This window comes from Physeter macrocephalus, chromosome 20 (genome assembly GCF_002837175.3).
Source record: "Physeter macrocephalus isolate SW-GA chromosome 20, ASM283717v5, whole genome shotgun sequence".
Taxonomy (NCBI): Eukaryota; Metazoa; Chordata; class Mammalia; order Artiodactyla; family Physeteridae; genus Physeter; species Physeter macrocephalus.
Genome location: NC_041233.1, coordinates 75,244,867 through 75,266,411, shown reverse-complemented (window position 1 = coordinate 75,266,411; position 21,545 = coordinate 75,244,867). Strand labels below are relative to the sequence as shown.

At 36.2% G+C, this 21,545-nt stretch overlaps 1 protein-coding gene across 3 annotated transcripts in view; it reads left to right on the top strand.

Moving 5' to 3' along the window:
- PLEKHA1 (pleckstrin homology domain containing A1) overlaps nt 1-18,176 on the top strand; it is a 56,667-nt gene extending 38,491 nt beyond the window's left edge. The window contains exons 6-13 of one of the 3 annotated variants that reach the window (XM_024121210.3): nt 2,023-2,148; nt 7,078-7,221; nt 8,779-8,847; nt 12,297-12,361; nt 12,970-13,033; nt 14,705-14,794; nt 16,040-16,110; nt 17,401-18,176. In XM_024121210.3, coding sequence (XP_023976978.1) covers nt 2,023-2,148; nt 7,078-7,221; nt 8,779-8,847; nt 12,297-12,361; nt 12,970-13,033; nt 14,705-14,794; nt 16,040-16,110; nt 17,401-17,611 — 840 coding nt within the window. In that variant the 3' untranslated portion in view covers nt 17,612-18,176. The remainder of the gene's footprint in view (nt 1-2,022; nt 2,149-7,077; nt 7,222-8,778; nt 8,848-12,296; nt 12,362-12,969; nt 13,034-14,704; nt 14,795-16,039; nt 16,111-17,400) is intronic. The other 2 variants (XM_024121211.3, XM_024121209.3) reach the window with 2 other exon arrangements.
- Nucleotides 18,177-21,545: the final 3,369 nt, after the last annotated feature.

The window sequence follows — 21,545 nt, the reverse complement described above, 5'->3', positions numbered from 1 at the left end:
TCCTGAAAATATGTTTATTTTAATGACTGTATTGAGACTAACTTTTCATTCAGAATTTTTAAGGGAGTTACTATATTCATGGGTATTTTGCTTATATTTTTCTTGTTCTTAGGGAATAAAATGTTTACAATTTAGGTAATTTTTATTTTAAAATGCAATTCTAAGTTAATTGTTGAACTGTAACATTGGAATTATGCTATACTTAGCATTTTATTTTATTATAAGGACAAATGAGAAGCAGTAGGTTTAACAGCATAGGCAAGGATTTTTAATATACCGTCATTTCTAGAAGAAAAATGGAAAAACCAATGTAAATTTTAGTATATTTTTAGGGTGATATTAAAGGTATTTTTTAGGACATTCTCATGTATGATTAAATCCTCAACTTCTTGAGAGGGAATAGCCACTTTTTATATGAGTCACCTTTTAACAGCACATTTCAGCTAATACATAAGTGGAATAGATAATTCTGTCTCTGGTTTCAAATTCTTTTAATGCTATTTTCTGTTCTTAAGGATAACTTGGCCACATTGTCAAAACAATTGAAATACATGATGCTGTTCATTAGAAAACACTGGGACTTCCTTAGTAAATTGTTTCTGGGGGCAGTGAACTTTACAGCCCTTTCATTCTTAAGTATTTTTGCAAACCTCGTCAAGTAAAATTCTGTCCTTTATCATATTGCCTTTAAAAAGCACTCCAAAATGTGCAACCTCTTAGAAGAAAACTCTTAGAAGAATTCAGGCTTTCCCCTCCAGAATTCATTTCTCTTCTCTGCCTTTCTTGTTTCCTTCTTTCTTTTGTTTCTTTTTTCTTTTAACTTAAAAAATTTTTTTTTATTTTTAAATTTTATTTATTGTTTTTTATTTTTGGTTGCGTTGTGTCTTCATTGCTGTGCATGGGCTTTCTCTAGTTGCAGTGAGTGGGGGCTACTCTTAGTTGCGGTGCACGGGCTTCTCATTGCGGTGGCTTTTCTTGTTGCAGAGCACAGGCTCTAGGCGCGCAGGCTCAGTAGTTGTGGCGCACGGGCTTAGTCGCTCTGCAGCACGTGGGATCGTCCCGGACAAGGGCTGGAACCCATGTCCCCTGCACTGGCAGGCGGATTCTTAACCCTCCGCCACGAGGGAAGCCCCCTTTCTTTTGTTTCTGCCCATGACTGGTATTGTAGTTTAAATATGGAGAGAGGGTGGAGGGTTGGCCTAAGGCCTGGGGAGGGAGTCATTAGGGGAAGCATCTAAAGGGACAGGATCCCCTGTCCTCGGGATGTTGCAAAATCTTGGGCAGGAATGGAGGAAAGGGAAAGGTAACAGCACAGAGATGTAATACAATGTCAAGTGCTCTGATAAACTAGGGATGTAGTATAGTGGTTAAGTGTGGAAGAGAGTTACACAAACTTAGCTAGAAAGTGGAACAGCCAGGATCTAAACTTATGTTCCTGGGACTTCCCTGGTGACACAGTTGGATGACTCTCTATGCTCCCAGTGCCGGGGGCCTGGGTTCGATCCCTGGTCAGGGAAGTAGATCCCACGTGCGTGCCGCAAATAAGAGTTCGCGTGCCACAACTAAGGAGCCTGTGTGCCGCAACTAAGGAGCCCACGTGCTGCAGCTAAGGAGCTGGCAAGCCGCAAGTAAGGAGCCCACCTGCTGCAACCAAGACGCAGTGCAACCAAATTAATTAATTAAAAAGCAAAAACTTATGTTCCCTAATGCCCCTGAGCCTGTTTTCTTACTGCTACGGTGGCGATGCTCTCCCCATGCATAGGGTTGACAGGAGGGTTAAATGGGAAAATATGTGAAATAGTATCTGCCCAAGTAAGCAGTCAGTAAATGATGGCTGTGTCATAAAGTAATACTGTAAAAGAAGAATTAGTATGAGAACTTAAAGGGGTATATACATATACTAAAAATAATTTTTATATATGCCAATTATATATAAATTGATGATCAGTTGGAAATTCTGTGATAAAGAGGGTCTCATATATAATGCTTGTTGCAAAATGATTCATTGACTTATTATTTTAGGTACCAAAGCAGTCAGACTCACAACCTCATTCTGATAACCCAAGTCGCCAAGGTGAATGTGGGAAGAAGCAAGTGTCTTACAGAACTGACATTGTTGGTGGTGTGCCCATCATTACCCCAACTCAGGTAATAAATTAATTCTTCTATCGTGTGATGGTTTAACTACTGCATATTGATTTTTGTATTGCTATCAAAAGTCAAACAGGGGCTTCCCTGGTGGCACAGTGGTTGAGAGTCCACCTGCCGACGCAGGGGACACGGGTTCGTGCCCCGGTCTGGGAAGATGCCACATGCCGCGGAGCGCCTAGGCCCGTGAGCCATGGCCGCTGAGCCCGTGCGTCTGGAGCCTGTGCTCCGCAACGGGAGAGGCCACAACAGTGAGAGGCCCGCGTACCGCAAAAAAATAAGTCAAACAGTACATCTTTACTGAATTAATGCAATAATTAATACAAAAATTTTATATTTATTTCTTATTTCAGAAGTATGTTTTTATTGTAAAATATCTGGAAAGCATAGATAAACAACATTTAACAACTTTTCATGTTTTCTTCTGAGCCTTTCTTCTGTGTACTTTTGCCCCTAGAAATGGGGATACTTTGTAAACAGCTTTTTTCACTTACATCTCAAACATTTTCCAAGTCATCAAAAATTATTTCATGTCATTTTTCATGACTGTGTAGTAGTTTTGCCATGAATTTACTATAAATTACAAACCCTCTGTTGTTGGACAGAGTTCTTTTTCCTTTCTCTTTCCTTTTTTCTTTTACAAACAAAGTAAGTGTTGTAGGAAGGGGGACCCCTTCCAGGGCCCAAGAGTAGGCTCTTGTCTAACACCCAGAAATGAATTGTCTGAGGAGACACACGCGCTGACAACGCAGGAGACTTTATTGGGAAGGGGCGCCCGGGTGGAGAGCAGCAGGGTAAGGGAACCCAGGAGAACTGCTCTGCCGCGTGGCTCACAGTCTCAGGGTTTATGGTGATGGGGTTAGTTTCGGGGTGGTCTCTGGCCAATCATTTTGCTTGGCCCTTATCTGGTCTGACTCAGGGTTCTTCCTGGTGGCGCGCGCATCGCTCAGCCAAGATGAATTCCAGTGAAAAGGATTCTGGGAGGTTGGTAGGGTATACGGACTGGCGTCTCCTCTCTCCTTTTGACATTTCCTGAATTCTTCTGGTTGGTGGTAGCTTGTCAGTTCTATGTTCCATATCAGGACCTCCTGTTGTAAGATAACTCATGCAAGTGGTTACTATCGTGCCTGGCCAAGGTGGGTGGTTTCGGTCAGTGGCTCCCCTAACATAAGTAGGAAAAACCCACTCTTCCTCCTGTGTTTCTCCTGTACTCTCTCACTGCTACACTCACAACACTTCTGACATGAGATGAGTGGGTCTTTTCCCCTACACAAGCAATGCTGTGACACCAGCTGGATGTCCGACAATTTAACTCAATTCTGACACTGCCTATCTGGATCCCACAGGTGAAGGGCTCAGTCCCACAAGACTGCCCCTCCACCCCCTTCAGATGTCAGTCGTAAGTCCACGTTACCTGTGCTTCTGACTGATGGGCTATAAATTCGAGGTTGCTGTGACCCCCTTATTGGGTTCAATTAGTTTGCTAAAGCAGCTCACAGAACTTAGGAAAACAGTTTAATAACTGTATACCTGTTTATTGTAAAAGGATATGATAACGGATACAGATGAACATCCAGACAGAAGAGGTGTGTAGGGCAAGGTATGTGGGAAGGGGTGTGGAGCTTCCATGCCTTCTTTGGGTGCACCACTCTCCCAGTACCTCCATTAATTCACTAACGCAGAAGCTTTCTGAATTCCATATTGTAGGGATTTTTATGGAGGCGTCATCATGTAGGCATGATTGATCATCCACTCTGTTTCCAGCCCCTCTCCCCTCTCTAGACAGTAGGGAATGGTGCTGAAAATTCCAAGCCTTTAATCATGACTTGGTCTTTCTGGTGACTATCCCCCATGCAGGAGTCCACCAAGAGTCACCTTATTAGAACAAAAGACATGCTGTCACCCAGGAAATTCCAAGGGATTTATGAACTCTTTGTTAGGAAGCAGGGCCAAAGACCAAATATTAGAACAAAAGATGCTTCTAGTGCTCTTATTACTTAGGAAATTGCAAGGGTTTTAGGAGCTCTGGTGCCAGGAAGGGTGTGGCAGGTGGGGGCAATGAGATACTTTCCATTATCTCGTAAATGCTTTGACGAACATGCTTGTAGCATAAACTTTATAGAGCCATAGATAATATGTTTTAAAGGATGAACTCCTGGAGAGAAAATTGCCAAGTCAAAGTGTTTGTAAATATGTATAATTTTTTAAACCTGTTTTTCTACAACCTGGCCTAGATGAACTAAACAGAGGACTGGAATGTTGAGTCAGTTCTATCCCCAAAGTACTGGTATGCTGAGTTAATTCTTACTCTTGGGTATTATGGAAAATATAAATTTATTTTAAAGTTTTTGATGAAATTAAAACTTGTATGCACTTAAATTTCTTGGGTTGCTATTAAGTGAATGAGTTTGTAATGCAAATTAAATTACTAGCAGTTGAGAAACTAAGAATTTTAAGGTAATTAATTGATATTGCCAATGTTAGGCATTTTCATTACCTGTGTGCCTTTTTGTACTTAAAAGACTTATTAGTTAATTAATTATTGAGTGCTTTCTTTATGCTAGACAGAGGATATATGTATTAATGAGCAAAAATTCCCTGCCCTAATGGGAGGTTACATTTTTCACCAAAGTTGGATAAAAAATAAACTAGGAATTTGTGTGTGTGTATGTGTGTATTTACTTTTTTAAAAAAGTTATGATTTTAACCTGTAAGACTTCTGGTTAAGATAGAGCTAGACTAAGCTGCTTTCACCTGTATTACGTCTTGTGTTGATAGAAGAGCTAAGACAATTTGTCTTTAGTTGTATTAAGATATTGTAGTTGTTTGTATCTGTGGCTGTCTTAACTTTGTATAGAATTAAGATTTGTGTTTTAATTGTGGTATCGATTATTCAGTAGGTTCTAAGAGTGTATGGCAGGTGCAATATTAAAAAGATTCCAAAGCATTGTATTGCTTTATCATTTTACAATATAGTTTATTTAAAGTAGTATTTACTCATTATAAAAGCATTCAGATAACATTAACAAAATGACATTCATTTGCATGATTAATTTATTCAGTAACTATTGGTTTAGCAGGTTAAGTGCTAGGATTACAAAGTTAAGTACATAATTAGTGCTGTTGACCTGTCTAAATGTTGAACAGATTGAAAATTCCCTAAGATATGACTTGAGTAGTTAGTTTTTCTCTCGGGATTTAGGAGTTCTTGAAAATTCACCTTTGGTTGATTTATAGAATAGATTATCACCTGTGTTGACGTTATAAATAAACAGGAAGCTAATGCTTTGGGGAACATGAAAACCTGAGTATAGTTAGTTTTTTAAAAGCACTGGACTGAACTGTTAAAAAAAAAATTAAAACTGCAAAACTTTTAGAAAATAGCAAAGGAGAAAATCTTGAGGATCTAGGACTAGGTGAAGAGTTTTTAGACTTGACATCAAAAGCACAATCTATATAAAGGGAAAAAATTGATAAATTGAACCTTAACAAAATTAAAAATGTTTTGTCTGTTGAGGATGAAAGGAAAAGCACCATGCTGGGAGAAAATATTTGCAAAACCGCATATACAACAAAGCACTTGTATCTAGAATGTATAAAGAACTATCAAAACTCAATAGTAAAAATACCAAACAGTCCAGTTAGAAAATGGGCAAAGTTCATGAACAGAGATTTCATCAAAAGATAAAAGGTACACAGGTGGCAAATAAGTGCTAGGAAGGATATTCACCATTATTAGCCAGTAAGGAAACGCAAATTAAGACCACAATGAGATATCACCATATACCTATCAGAATGACTCAACTAAAAATTAATGATAACACAAATGCTGACAAAGATGAGGAGAGACTGAATCACTCACACATAACTGGTGGGAATGTAAAATTGTACAGCCACTCTGAAAAGAGTTTAGCAGTTTTTTATAAAAGTAAACTTGCAATCAGTGTATTAACCTAGGATTTGCACTCCTAGGCATTTATCCTAAAGAAATGAAGACTTATGTTCACACGGAAACAGCATGAATGTTCACACGGAAACAGCGTGAAAGTTCACAGCAGCTTTATTCCTAATAGCCCAAATGTGGTAACAACCCAAGTGCCATTTAAGTGGGTGAATTAGCCAGTGGTACGTCCAAACCATGAATACTACTCTCAATGAGAAGGGTCAAACGGTTGGTACAAGGACCAACCTGGATGAATCTCCAGAGTGAATGCATAGTGAAAAAACACCATCTCAAAAGCTCACCTACTGTATGATTCCATTTATATTAAATTCTCTAAATGTCAAAATAATAAAGATGGAGAACAAATTAGCGGCTGCCAAGGAACTGGGGATAGAAACTCTAAAGGGTTGCCCAGGGGAGCCTATCGTGAACACTTTGTACATTGGCGCCGGTGGTGGTTACACAGATCTGGCAATAAAATTGCATAGAATGATATATACAGAGACAAATGAATGCATGTAAAACGGGTGAGATATGAATAAGGTCTGCGAAACGTTTTGGTGTCAGTTTTGATAATGTGCTATAGTTATACAGTTTCCCTGTTGGGGGAAACCGGTTGAAGGGTACATAGGACCTCCTGTACATTGTTTTTTACAACTTCCTGTGAATCTTTATAATTATTTCAAAATTAAAAGTTATTACCCCCCCATCCAGCACCCCCCCCCAGCAAAACAAAAACCAAAAAACACTGGTGGCAGGACTTTTGCAGAAAAAGAGAAATAGAAATCTGTGGTTTAATCAGTGGTATTGAAAGTTATGATTAAGTATCTCAAATTAATTAGAAAACTCTTTACTCCAAGATCCGTGTTTCTAACTGAACTAAGATAGATTTTAAGATTTTTCTACTAGAATGACACCGTGAACTACAAGTATGCTTTGAAGGTAAACAAGCAAAAAAAGAATATCTTTATTTTGCTTCATTTTAGAAAGAAGAAGTAAATGAATGTGGTGAAAGTATTGACAGAAATAATTTGAAGCGGTCACAAAGCCATCTTCCTTACTTTACTCCTAAACCATCTTCAGATAGTGCAGTTATCAAAGCTGGATATTGTGTAAAACAAGGAGCAGTGGTGAGTAGTTTAACAAAATATGTGAAGTAATGAAAAATGAGTATATATTAGCAAACTCTCAACATGGGTTAGGGTTAGGGTTAGGGTTTGCTTTGTTTTGTGAAAGATCCAAAGTGAAAGACCAACTTACTGACCAGGAGTTATCGGATAGAATAGGGGTTATTCTGTGTTCAAAACTCAGTGCTATTATTTTCTTGGTCTGTGGGTGGCTGGATAAGTTAATGCTTATTACCACTAACCTTCCATTTTAAATGAGCTTCCTAACAGCTTAAATGTATTCCAGAAAGTTTTTCTGTTGATTTTTTTTACCCCCTTGGGAATGGGTCAGGGAAAGGGAGCTCTAGTTGGGAGATTGGCAGGAAAGGGGAGATCAGGGGCGCAGGATGTGGAAGGATCACTTACTTGATCCAGGGCTGGGCCGACCCCAGTTGAAAACACTGAGACCTTGGGCTACTTACTTAACCTCTCAGGCTCTCAGTTTCTTTTTATGGAAAATTATATTGTAAAACCTACCATCCAGAGGTCTTTTTTGAAAGATGTAAGTAGAAAGCACTTAGCATAGCACCTGGTCCTTAGTAAGAGCTATTACACCTTGGCCCAGATATTCTCACACGACCAGATCCATAATGGTGAATTGTGGGAAGAGCAAGTAAATTTACCAGTATTTATGAATCCAGAATACCTTTCTAAAATGTGAACTAAATCTATAGACTTTCATGAGAAAATAAACTTCAAAGTTTAAAAATAAAATTTTAACAATTTCTGTGAGTAAAGAAGTACTTAAATGTCTACTGGCACTTCTGCTTGACCTCACATCACTCCTGGCAAGTCTAATTAGCTTAGGTCAGCCAGAGGAAGGTTCTTTCAGCCCTAATTGTTTGATCTTCTTTAGGCTAAGGGAAATGAGGGTAAGGGCTGAAGGTTTTTCATTCCAGCATGTCTACTGGTAAAATCAGAATTCTCATCAGGTCGAGTGTTAATTAGGGCTTTTAAAGAGACATGCCTTTCTTTTTGTTTTACTCTTAAATCCAAAAAACTAACCCTTAGAGATATTGAAGTACTTTCACAAAAACTATATTTCGTTGACAGAAAATGTTTGTACAAAGCAGATTCACTTTATTAAATATGTGTTGCTTTCCTTCTTAGTATTATAAAGTACCTATAGAAGGATTCATGCATTTTACAGATGAGAAGCTTGATGTGGTTTAATAACATTTCCTGTGCTTGCTGTTGAACTCTTGGTAGCATTTACTTTGTGGAGGATGGGGAAGTGTGTTTTTTTTTTTTTTTTTAACTTTTAGAGCATGAAAAATATAAGACCATATTATGAAATCATACAGTAAGAGCTGAAAGCCAGCCACCAGAGTTGAATTAGGAGTTCAAGGCCTGAGTAGCAAAAGAGATGAAATTTCCTGTATCTCCTCACTAAGAGAGGGTAGTAAAGTTTGCCAGTGCTTGACATTTCTGATTGTGGGTTCATATCAGAATAATTAAGTTGTTATTAACATTTGACATTCTTAGAAACAGAAGTTTTATGTCTGTGTTCATCTCTGATAGATGAAAAACTGGAAGAGAAGATATTTTCAATTGGATGAAAACACAATAGGCTACTTCAAATCTGAACTGGTATGTTGCCGTGTCATAAATGTTGCTTTAAAAATGTTTTATAAGTGTTACACTGTGGTGATTATATAATTTCTCGTCCTGTTTTCTATTTTTAAAATAATTAAATTCTGGTTTTGAGAGGTATATACAGTTCAGTTTATTTTGTTGTGATGCTTTTGGTTAATGGTATTTTTGTTAAATACATCTCAAATAAAAAGAGTGTATCTTCAAAGGCATTCTACCTTGAAAGAATTAAAAATGTCAGAACCCCTCAGTCTACAGATTTCCTCTAAAGGGGCATTGGAGGAGGTGGTAGAAAGAATTAAGTCTCTGAAAGTCAACATTTGACGCTCTGATTTCTGCCTTCTCTTCCCTGCTGCCCTCTCTTGATATTTTCTTTTCCTATTTCAGATTGGCTTTTAAGTTTCTTCATATAAGATATTTTTGTCCTATCTGAAGGTAGAATCAAAGATTGAAGGTCCATCTTTCACTTGTTTGAGTAACATCCTTATTTAAAATACACCTGTCATGTGACCTGAGTTCTGCAATAGATTGTTGGATAAATTGAGTGCGATTCTACCTCTTCTTTTTATGGGACATTTGAAGGGGGAACCATACATTTTATTTGAATGACGGTACCAGAACAGCACTGTCCAGCTGAACTCTGCACTGGTGGAAATGTTCCGTTATCTGCGTTGGCCAGGTCTACTGGTTACATGCGGCTGTTGAGCACTGGAAATATGGCTAGGGTGACTGAGGAACCTGACCGTATTTAATTTTAAAATTAAAACCGGTTGTATTTGGTATTTGTTAATTTAAATTCAAATAGTTACACATAGTTAGTGGCTACTCTATTGGACAACAGAGCACTGGAGAATAGGAAGGGAATATTTTAAGATTCATCTCAGGTGTCTGTTCTTCTGGAAAGCTTTTGGACTCTGGATTTAGTGGCTTCTCTTTACATACATGGAACCTGATGCCCACTTCTGTCATAATACTTCCCACTGTGTTTTGTAATTGTCTGCATGCTTGTCTTTACCACTTAATTGCATGAGCTTCTTGAGAGCAAAGATTCTCTTTTGTACCCTTTTATGAACACAGCACCTGGTACTTAGAAAATAATAAGTGTTTTTGAATGAATAAAAAAATGACATAGCATAACAAGAATAGCCATTTTAGCATGGTCCCTAAGAAAGGGACCCTTTCTTAGACTTCAAAACCTAAGAGCCTCAGTTGGAAGCAGTAGTTACTTGGTTCAAAAAGTACCAGCCTTGGTGTCTCAGAAGCTACCCTTGTGCTTGGTTGGCAGGTTGATTCGTTGCTTTCAGTTAATGCCAGTCCTCTTGGGAGGAGTCCTTCCTGCACCAGACATTCATTGAGCTCTCCATGGCCCTGGTGCACTGGGAACTGGGAATGAAGAGGGCAGTCAGTGATGCTCTGGCCCTCAGGAGTTCAGTTTTACCAGAGAAATTGACATGCCCCCTTGTCATCCGCAGTAGTTATAATGAGACAAGAACTATTATAGAAATATTTACTATAATTTGAAAACCTGCATGTGGATATTATGCTATAAAGTTTGAGATGAAAGAATACTTGAACTGTCATAGGAGGTAGGGAAATTATATTATGTGTATTCAGGAATATGTTAAGTATTTAGCAAACACAGATAAAGCTGAACACTTTAAATATAATTATTTACCTTTATCAGTTACTAAGGTACACATCCCGTCCCCCCATTTTAACATTTCTGAAATCTTCAGGTCTCTTACAGTTGGTGAAGGTGAGTGAGCCAGGCAGCAGCTGTGCTGTAGTTGTCATTGCCTGTGTGTTCACAGCACCTTTGGGTAAGATCAGAAGACACCAGCATCAAAACCTGCAGAAAAGGGTGCTGGCAGTTGGAAGAAAATCTCAGGGACACAGTGGGAGAGTCTTAGGAAATGCTGTATTATCACCAGTGCTCTTTCTGGCCCAGAGAATAGTATGGAGTGAAAAACACTGACATTGGTGGCTCCTAGGCAGAAAGTGAGCTGGGATCTGAATGTGAGGTTTTAAAAAACCTTAACCCATTTATTTTGCCTATATATTTTTATATATGCTCAAGGATAATATATGATAAAAGTTGATGTTTAAAGTATAAAAGGGCTCTTTTACAAAACCTTTTGATCATGGAAAAGTTTGAACATAAAGTAAATAGATAGAATAGTATTCTGAACCCCTATATAGCCATCGCCCAGATCTCATAATTATCAACACATGACTAGTTTTGTTTCTTCTGTACCACCACCTACTTCCCCCTTCCTATTTTGAAGCAAATATTAGGCATATCATTTCATCTGTAAATATTTTTGTATGTTTCTCTGAAAGATAAGAATTTAAAAGTTTCTTTCAGTAGGTATAAAAGATTTCAGCAGACAAGAAAAACTGGAGAAAATATTTAATAACATATATCACAGGTAAAACATTAATATCTGTAATATGTAAAGAACCTTAAAAATTGGGGGGATCCTTCATCACCCTGTTTTCCCTCTTTTCCTCCCATCAGTTCCAAACAGTTCAGATGTAAATTTTTTAGGCGAGGCAAATCAGTGTAGGTGTCCGTGGTAGTGGTGCAGGAGCAGGAGTATCTAGAGTAGCCCGGTGTGGGCAGTCAGAGCCCAAGCAGAACGAAGAGGCCGTCCCAGAGGTTACCTTAAAAATGAGTTATTTTCTAAAACTTAAGAAAAAGATTTTGGTTTTAAAAAAGTGTTCAGCCATGGTTTAATTATTTTCTTAGTACTGCATAAAATAATGGTATGTCTTAAACTCATGGTGTCGTTTACAGTGAAATACAGTATATAGTATTTCATGAAATGTTTACTGTAAGTACTGTGCTAACTAGGAGCTAGTTATATCTTATATGTGAACCTTTTATCTAGTTTTGTAACCTTAGGTGAGGTACTTAATATGTCTAATCCTGTTTCCTCAGGTGAGTAATAGTGCATGTATTCTAGGGTTGTGGAAAGTGAGATAACACATTTAAAACATAGCAGATGTCCTGGCACTTAGTAAATGTTTAATAAATTGTGCTTGTTAAAATGATGTATTCATATAAAAGTGATATTCCTAAAATGACAAATTTAACTCAAAGAAGCTGGGTATTCACTACTCTGGTACCCTCTGTATGAAAATAACATTCCAAAATAGGAAGTACTCCACTTACTGGGTATATAGGGGTTCATCGAGGAAAAGTCTGATGGTTAATGGTTTTTAATAAGCTACACTGTCATTTAACACATAAATAATGTGAACATGGGTTATATGCCAGTTTGAGCTATTCTGATGCTGGATGGTTCAAGAAGGTAGATTTATGTCTTAGATGTGCTTCAGGAAAGAAGCATGATTTTCACATAGACCTCTAAATAAAACAACTAATGCTTAAAAGGATTTTAAGAATATATGTCATGTATCTGTTTATTTGCTTTTTTTGACAGGAAAAGGAACCTCTCCGCGTAATACCACTTAAAGAGGTTCATAAAGTCCAGGAATGTAAGCAAAGGTAAGCATCACCTCTGACTTGGTGCCTGGCATGACTTATTATTACACAATATAAAGTTCCTTAGTTTAATTGATGTACTTACAGATGATATTTTTCTGTGTTATTCCTAGTGGGTAATGCTAAAACTTTCAAAACCTTCAGATTAAACAGAGTATTGAGAATTTTTTGTTTGAAAACTACAAATTAGGAAACAGTTCTTAAGCTTATTAATGGGAAGGACAAAATTTAATGTGAACAGCTATCATATTTGACAAATTGATGTATTATTAATTCTAGTATTTCAGGGTTGCTGCAGAATAGAGCTTTATAAGAACGTTAACTGTGCCGTTGTTTCTTTGAGCAAACTGATTTCTTCTTCACAGTTGAAAACTTTGAATTTTAAAGTTGTTTTATGAACCTTTCTAGAAATACATACAACTATATAAAATATGTAAAATTTAATGCAAAAATAAATTGGAAAACGATCACTTAGTATTTCTCAAATCAGTATTTTATCTCTAATATTTATTTTCTCATTGACACATATTTGGTACTGGGTAAAGAAGTGAAAGGAAAACTATCAAGCAACTGCTATTTAAGTACAATTGGAAAATTTTTTTTGTTAACAGCGACATAATGATGAGAGACAACCTCTTTGAAATTGTAACATCGTCTCGAACTTTCTATGTGCAGGTAGGATACTTCTTTGGAGATTATAGATCCTCCTAACAAGAAATTAATAATTTTAGAGGTGAAATAAACATAAATAAATGTGTTGCTCATAAAAATAAGCAAAAAATATGACAAATATAATTGCCAATTTAATAAAAAATGTTATATATAAGATTATTGGCAGGTCATATGTTCAGCCAGTAGGGGTATTCTTTGCTAAAAGTTAGTCAAATGGAATTAAGTTTTATTTGGAGGAAGGGAAATGCTATTTAAGTTAGATGCTAAATGTGTACTTTCAATTTGGATTATTTTTGCACATATTTTGGAATTTTAATTATATCACCTTTTGGTAATTTTATAAGAAGGGGGGCTCAAATATCCATAATAAAAGTATATAGTATATCTTATCATTTCACTAATGGTAGATAGTATCCTATGTTTAAGTTTAAAATACACTTTTTACTTAACACATTTATTTAGATTAGAAGTTTTTTAAAAGAACATTTGGTTTTGTTTTATAAAAGTTATTACATATGCTTATTGCACAAAATGTAGAAAATACAAAAAAATATGAAGAAAAAGTGTTTTATAAAACATATAGAATTCCACATTCAGGCAACCATTCTCTTTTTCTTTTTTTTCCCTTTATTAGAGTGTATCTTTTTATAACAAATGGGATTATATGATACCAATATAGTGTTATATCCTATTTGTTTACTATATTATAGTCATTTTTTCTACATCAGAAATTCTCTGAAAACCTTTTAGAACTATGCTCTCTTATATGAATGTTTCACAATTAAACTGTTTATCTACTGTACTGTTACTGATCACTCATTTACATAGTTTTTGTACATTTACTGTGATTTAATGTGGTAGTGAATATTTTGTGCATAAATTTGCCTGAATTTCTTACTTCTTTACAATACGTTTCTAGATCAAGGATAACTATCAGAGCATGAACTTTTTTAAACCTCTTTATTTTGCCAAATTGACTTCTAGACTGGTACTCCTGTTTGTAGTGAACGAAAGTATACTCTACCTTTGCCTACTTCGAGTTTTTCCTTTTAAAAACTCTTTGTTAATATCATTGGTTCAAAAATATTACTTGTATCTTCAAAAATTTTAAACTACTAGATAGTAGAATCCAGAAGTAAAGGGCAGTACCTCTCCACCCCTCTGAGGGCCTTGTTTAATTGGATTAAAGTCATAGTAAGGTTTTTAATTCACATTGGAAGTCATGGTCCTATCAGCGACCATGATGATGCTCTGGAATATGACAATTTAGGGTACTGTTAGAAATTATTTTTAGAAAAGTAACATATAAAATGATACCACAGTGTTTTTTTACCTGCACAATTACATAAATATTCATCTTGAAAATTCAGACAATATAGCAGTAGAAATGAGAAGGTCTTTCTTTGACTTCTTCCTCTTCTTGTTTTCTCTCCAGAATTATTCATATTGACACTTTTTGATGTGTCTCATCTTAAAACATTACATGCCCAACTTACATCTCTGTAAGTTACCCAGCAAAACCTGGTTTAAAAAAGTGATTTCTAAAAGTTTTTGGAAACCATTGCCTTAGAATGATTTTGTTGTTGACACTGTTAATTACCAAAATGAATACATTGGATTTATAGACGTAGCTGATTTTGAGGAAAAATTGAATGAATCCTTCCTTCCCCTTAGGCTGACAGCCCTGAAGAGATGCACAGTTGGATTAAAGCAGTCTCTGGTGCCATTGTAGCACAGCGGGGACCTGGCAGATCAGCATCTTCTGTATGTTTCCTGTTCTCTGGGGTGATACTCCCTTGGGTCCCCTGATCCTGTCAAGTTATTTTTCTTCCTCTCCCCCTAATCCTTTCATTTTCTTTCTGTTTTGAGATTTATCTGCATGTTGACTTTCATACCAATTGGACTTGCAAAAAAATAATGCATTTCTAATTTAATGCTTCCTGTAATGTTATGTATACATAACTTTTTGTGCATTGTATTGTCTTAAATGCACAAGCAGGGCAACTAAAGAATGAACATTTCCTTGTTTTGTTTTAGGAGTTCTTACTTGTCAGTAGGTCCAGATTTGGTATAATTTTACCAATTCTTAGTATGGTATTTGGCTTAATCCTGTTAAGGCACCTTCAGTTGTAGCATTACACAGTTTTGTGAAGGTCTCAATTTCCTTTTTACTTCCTGTAATTTCAGTTTAGGTTTTTTGCCTTAATAGTGCTGTAAGACAGTTGAGCAGCTTGAACCTTAAATATAATCTAGTGTTCTCAGTATTTTTCATTTCATTCTCATTTTTTACTAGGTTAATTTAAAAGGCTGCTTTTTACTATCTTAATTATCTTTTTGGTAGTATAATAATAAAATTAAAACAGCTAAACATTCTCAGATAGTAAGGAAAATGTCTTTACTTTTTAATTTATCATGTACAAGTTCATCATAGGAATAAGATTTAGCTTTGGAATACTTTGGTCACTGCTGTCTGATCTGAAAATACAAATTCTAAGGAATGAAAAACTTTCAAGCATCTTGAAATGCAGCACATTGGTCTGCAGAAGGTAGTCTAATATGGAGCATGATAGCCTTTAGTATCTAGACTCATTGATGCTGGATAGTCTGCCCTTCCAGTATTTTCCTGCATTTCTAGTATTGCAGTAATATTGTGTTTTAATCATTTCTTGTTAGAAATGACTCTAGATCAGTAAATACAAATCCATTTTTCTCACTTTTAAAGTTATTCATTCTTCTTGTATCCTGTTTGGAATGTCTCAGAAATTATTTTTCATAGGTGTTAATTTTGTAACTGCCTGTGTTTTATGTGACCTTTTCAGCAGTCAGCTATGAGACTCTCTGCAAAAACAATGTCTGTTGGGAAGAGGAAAAGTTGGAGAAGGGCGTTTGTGTTTTGTGCTTTGTGGTGGGGGCAGATTGGACTCTCTAAGCTGTAACTATCAGCGGAACTTTCTCTTCCCCCGCTCCAGTACAGGTTAACTCTAATCTTAGCTTTGCACTGTGTTCCAGATGCGGCAGGCCAGAAGGCTGTCGAATCCTTGTATACAGAGGTATACGTCCAGAACTGGGGAATGCAGCACGTATGTGGGCTCTCACGCAAACGTGCCTTCTTACTAGAGGGCCCGGACTTACTCACTACTTAACAACTGATTCTGGAAAGTTGAGTTAACCAAACTGCCTTCTGCAGTTATCATAACTGACTTTGTCAACACTAACGCAAACTATTTCACTACAGTCATCAGGTTGGATACGGATATTAAAAAATAAATAATGGGGAAAAAAGACAACTTTACTAATTTAAAAAGTCATATCTACTAAAGCTTAATTTACTGAATTGCCACAAGAGTTTGAATTTCTGTATTTCGTGTATTTTGAAATTTTTTATACTACACCAATTAAATTGCACCTTTGTGGTAACAGTTTGCTCAGACTCACGGGTGCACATGCATTGGATAAACTCTACATTAGTGGAGTGTGCATGGTGTATTAAATCTCAGGTGAAAGTTAGCCATCTAATGGGAATCTAGAGTGTTTTAGTGGTTTGTAGCACTTCGTTTTCAAAGCCACTAATGTCACAAATGAACACAATATACTAGGAACTATATGGCAATGCATTTGGAATGGTCATATTTCAGGCTATCTTCAGATTTGATTTAGTTAGAAGCATATTGAAATTAATATTCACAACTGAAATTATTTCACCACAGATTTAATAAATGCTTAAATATGTACCCTTCCTTGCCTTTAAAATCTAAGCCATATGAATGTATGCCATATGCAAAAATAAATAAATGCAATAAAATAAGTGAAAAGACTATGATATTATTGGTTGCAGTGAAATTCAGGGAACCAAAAACTTAAGTTCGTGAGGCTGTCAGACAAAATAATAGGTTTGAAAAATGTTGAGTTCTGCTTATTAAAGAGATAATGGCCTTTTATTTTTATATTCTGCATTTTCATTTTTTACTATTTCTAAAATGTGTGGGATAACTCCTAGTGTTTATTGAGAATAAACTCTTAAATAAAATGGTAAAGCTGGTAGGCCCCCTGTTAAACACAGTTCAGTTGCAGTTGGCACCCTGCATTCCCGTTTAGGCTGACTGAGTCTTCAGAGTGTCAGAGCTACCAGCTTTGGCTTCAGAAAAAAGAACCGACAGAACTGGTTCTTAGTGGAAATGATGGCTGTTAACTCACCCCTAAAAACGCGTTGCTTTGGGAAGGAGCTTGCGCATGTGTGCTGCATGGCTCATGCTTTTGCTCTGTGTGTGTGTGTTTCGTTCTGTCTGTTTTTCAGAGAATAAAGTCTCACACTGAGTTACTAGCCTTGCCGTTAATGATTGCCCGTGTCTGACCAGCACCCCTCTTTGCAGGAGCATCCCCGCTGTCCTTCCGAACCCAAACACGCTCTCCTCTCTGCCGGTGCCACAGCAGCCACCCCGCGATCCACAGCCTCTCGCAGCGACTCTCTGGTCTCAAGCTTTTCCATGGAGAAGCGAGGATTTTACGAATCTCTTGCCAAGGTCAAGCCAGGGAACTTCAAGGTCCAGACTGTCTCTCCAAGAGAACCAGCTACCAAAGTGACTGAACAAGCTCTGCTAAAACCTCAAAGTAAAAATGGCCCTCAGGAACAAGATTGTGACCCCGTGGACTTGGATGACGCAAGCCTTCCAGTCAGCGATGTGTGAGATGGAAGCACGTGGAGCCTGACCCGCCTCACCCGCCCTCAGTGTCCTTTCAGGAGGCTTCTCGCCAAAGATGATAAAGGGGAAAGGGGCTTTAATGCATGTAGTATACTGCCTCATGGGTGTTCTCTTCATAAGCTGGTAAGCCAAGAAGCTAGGGCGTGGCCAAACTAAATGCAATTTCTTAAAAAAAAAAAAGATAAAAGCCCTAAAAAGTATCTCAGTATCAACTGTCTGAAGCTTTGTTCTCATTGGGATGATAAAAGTGTGTGTGTGATATTTTTTCCAAGCGAATTTGACAAACTTAAATGTTTCACAATTTAAGACATGAAAAATGCTTATTAATTATTTTGGTTGTTTTAAAAATGCTACTGTGACTTCCAATTAAATGTTCAATCTCTACACATTCTTACTGGTTAATATTATTGAATGAAATATTGCCAGACAAAAATATCTAAACTCATGATGTCTGTGGTGCTGTAAAATTTATAGTACAGTGTGGACAGTTTTGAAATGATAGCCATTTTTGATGCTCTGGATCTCAAGGTGAGCAGTGAGTTTTGCATAGAGGATATTATTGGACTGTTAGTGAGGGTCGTGTGTTGTACTGGGGTGGAGAAAAGGGGAGAATTAGAATTCAAACAACCGTATCTCAGACATTTATTTGTAAAAGCTTAATCAAGACGTGCAGCAGTTATTGCTTTATTCAGTGAAAATTATTTGATATGAAATTTCTTGGAGATCTGATTTTCTTGTCGGAGTTTTGTAAAATAGTTCTTATTTCTATATTTGGATCAGTGAAAGACCTCAAGTTTATGTGTAAAGACATACTGCCCTTAGTCATGCGATTGTAACCTCTGTGTTTTGTCACTAATAACCTGTATTCAAGTGCCTGTGTTTTTTCATCTTGTTTAGGAATATTTTGAGATTAATGTGCTCAAAACTCCTACATGATTGGTTTTAAACAATTAGGATAAAATTAATTTTCAGTAGCATACGTTAATGTGCTAAATAACATACCGTTTTGTGTTAGAGATACCAGAATGTTGTTATTCTACTATCTGTGCAATATATGTTTTAAAACACATATTTGACTTTCCATTTAATCATGGGGATATCATAAATATAAGCACCTCTCTAAAATATCGTTAGTTTCAGGTGTTGAGTAGTAGACCAGTTTAACCAAGTACTGTTGTTACGGTTCAGTCTTAAACATTTGCTTTAAGAAAATAGTCTTGAATTTCACATGCTGCTATTTTTATGATATTTTGCCGTATTACAGTACTGTTTTGTTTTGAATTAATAAATGTCACTGTTTCTCCTTTTCATTTTCTAAGATGACTTCTTGTTTGAGAAAGAGAGGGGAGGGTGGATTTCTCATTACAGTGGTGGGGTCCAGAGGTTACTATCTATTATACTAGAATTATCATAGCATCACTTTAAAAATCTGAATGCATCAAGAATGCACCACTCAACATTTTTATTCATAAGCTAATATTTTTAGAAGTTATATTTAGATTTTTCCTTTTTTGCAGCTACATTTGAGAATGATAGAATGAAAAGGTTTTAAGTAGTTATCACTTTCTCTGCAGATATATCCATTACAGCAGCTCTTTTAGAAAGCTCTTTTTTCATGAACATACCTAAGAAATCTTGTGTAGACAGTTGGCTATTTCAGGAGCCTAATGCTGTTTTCTTTGGTACAGCTTTTACATTGCATGTTCATTTTAATACTTTGGTATTGGTAATTTGATATATTCCATAGTGGCAAAATATTAGCTCTATTTTGGGACTTTTTATAGAACTACCCTTGTATAAAATAGCATAGGGAAATGGTCTTGTGATTGTCAGAGTCTCCTAATATTTATCTCAATACTTTTATAATTCTATGAAAATTATTTAATTATTTTAAAACTTATCCTTTTCCTGTAAATATGTCACATCTGAACTGTCAAAGAATTACTTTGAATACCTTAATATTTGCTGCATTTTTTTCTGTATATATAACATGTCTTCTTTCAGAATGGGAATATATGTGTGCTTCCCATTGTTTACTTTTATGTCTGATATCTTTGTACGTCAAACTGGTTGAACACTGTAATGACTTGAGAATAAATTGCTCAAAATTAATTCTAACTTATTTCTCATTTGGTCTGGTTCAGTTCTTGTGTGAACAAGTAAATAGAACAAGTACAAAATGTGTTTGGTTAATTGACTTGAATTTAAGGACAGACGTTATTTGGTAGACTTGGAAGGGTATAGCTTGATGTGAAATTGCACAAGGAAACATGAGTCTTTTTGGGAAAAAGAGCTTATTTTGCTTAATTAGAAAACATGTTCTCAAAAGCAAAATCAATTATGCTGGCTTCAAAGCATTGTTTGAATCATCCAGGCTGCTTTTGCAGTGTTTGGTTATTGGTTAGATCGGTATGACATGAATAAGGATGAGTTCAGAGGACGTACTGATCCCCGGGTGAGCTGCAGACGTGCACTCATGAAAACGCCCTGTTAAGTATTAGAGGCTGCTTCTTGCAAACCCACTGTTAGTAACAAGTAGTCCACGCTTGCTGTGTATCCAGCACCTAGTAATAATGCAACTGGATAAAGGAGATCTGTGTTGGTAATTTTTATTAACTGGTGCAACTTAATTTTCTTTCCCTGAAAAGTATTTTAAATGTTTTTGTTTATTTATTTATTTTAATGTGGAAGTTCTAAACTTTGTTGCTTTCACCAAAAAAAAAAAAAAAAAAAAAGATCCCTTTCTCAGCCATTTTTTTACTTCTAGTTAAAGCAGTGCTGTGTCTTTATCAGAAGTTCTAACAGTTGGTGAGGCAGGAAATGTTTGTATAAAAATGGAATGACATACCAGCTTAGTACCAGACTTGGTAAGAATCTTCCTTGTCACGGGAGGTTTGACAGTCCACATATGACGCAGCGGAAAATACACTCAGATGGGTTCGTATTTTCCATTTGCAAACTTCCCTGTTAAGCAGATCCAGAATTGGTTATTTGTATATGTTGTTTATTTTTAATGACTTAACGAAAATTGTATTTTTGTCAAACCTCACATAAGACATGTATTGAAAATATTGCTGAACTGCAGTTAACATTTACAATTTTGACGAAATGAAATCCTAGCGTTTTATTTGTATGACGTAACGTGAATAGTGCCTTACTATGGTGTATTAATGAAGTAATAGCGCCACCTTCTGGTTACATCATTGTTAAATTTGAAATCTCACTTTATTTCACTCAGAAAATTAGAGAAGATAGGTAATTGCCTAGGATAGTTTGGAAATTAATATAAAACTTAAGTCAACATTTGTGAATGACTTCTTTAATAAACCTTTTCTTTGGAGATAACTGTAGACTCAAATGTAATTGTAAGAAATAATACAGGGCTCTTGTATAATCTTTTTACTCAGTTTTACCCAATGATAACATTGAAAAACTATAGTAAAATAATAGAACCAGGATATTGATACCGATATGGTCAGGAAACAACAATTCCATCATCACAAGGATCTCTCATTGTGGCCCTTTTATAATCACATTTCCCTCCCACTTTACAGGTTTGGAAATAAAAGTCAGTTGTTTAAAATCACACTAGGTTTACAATCCAATCTTTTTTATTCCAAGGTCTGGGCTCTTAACCATTATGGTACTGCTGCCTCAGTAGAAGTCTTGAAAATCATTCTTTGTTTATATTGTACTATCTCCAAATTATTAAATGAGTTGAATTTTCAGTCAATCTATTTTCAGTATATTTCAGGACCATAATATTTTATTTATTTATTTATTTATTTATTTTGTGGTATGCGGGCCTCCCTCTG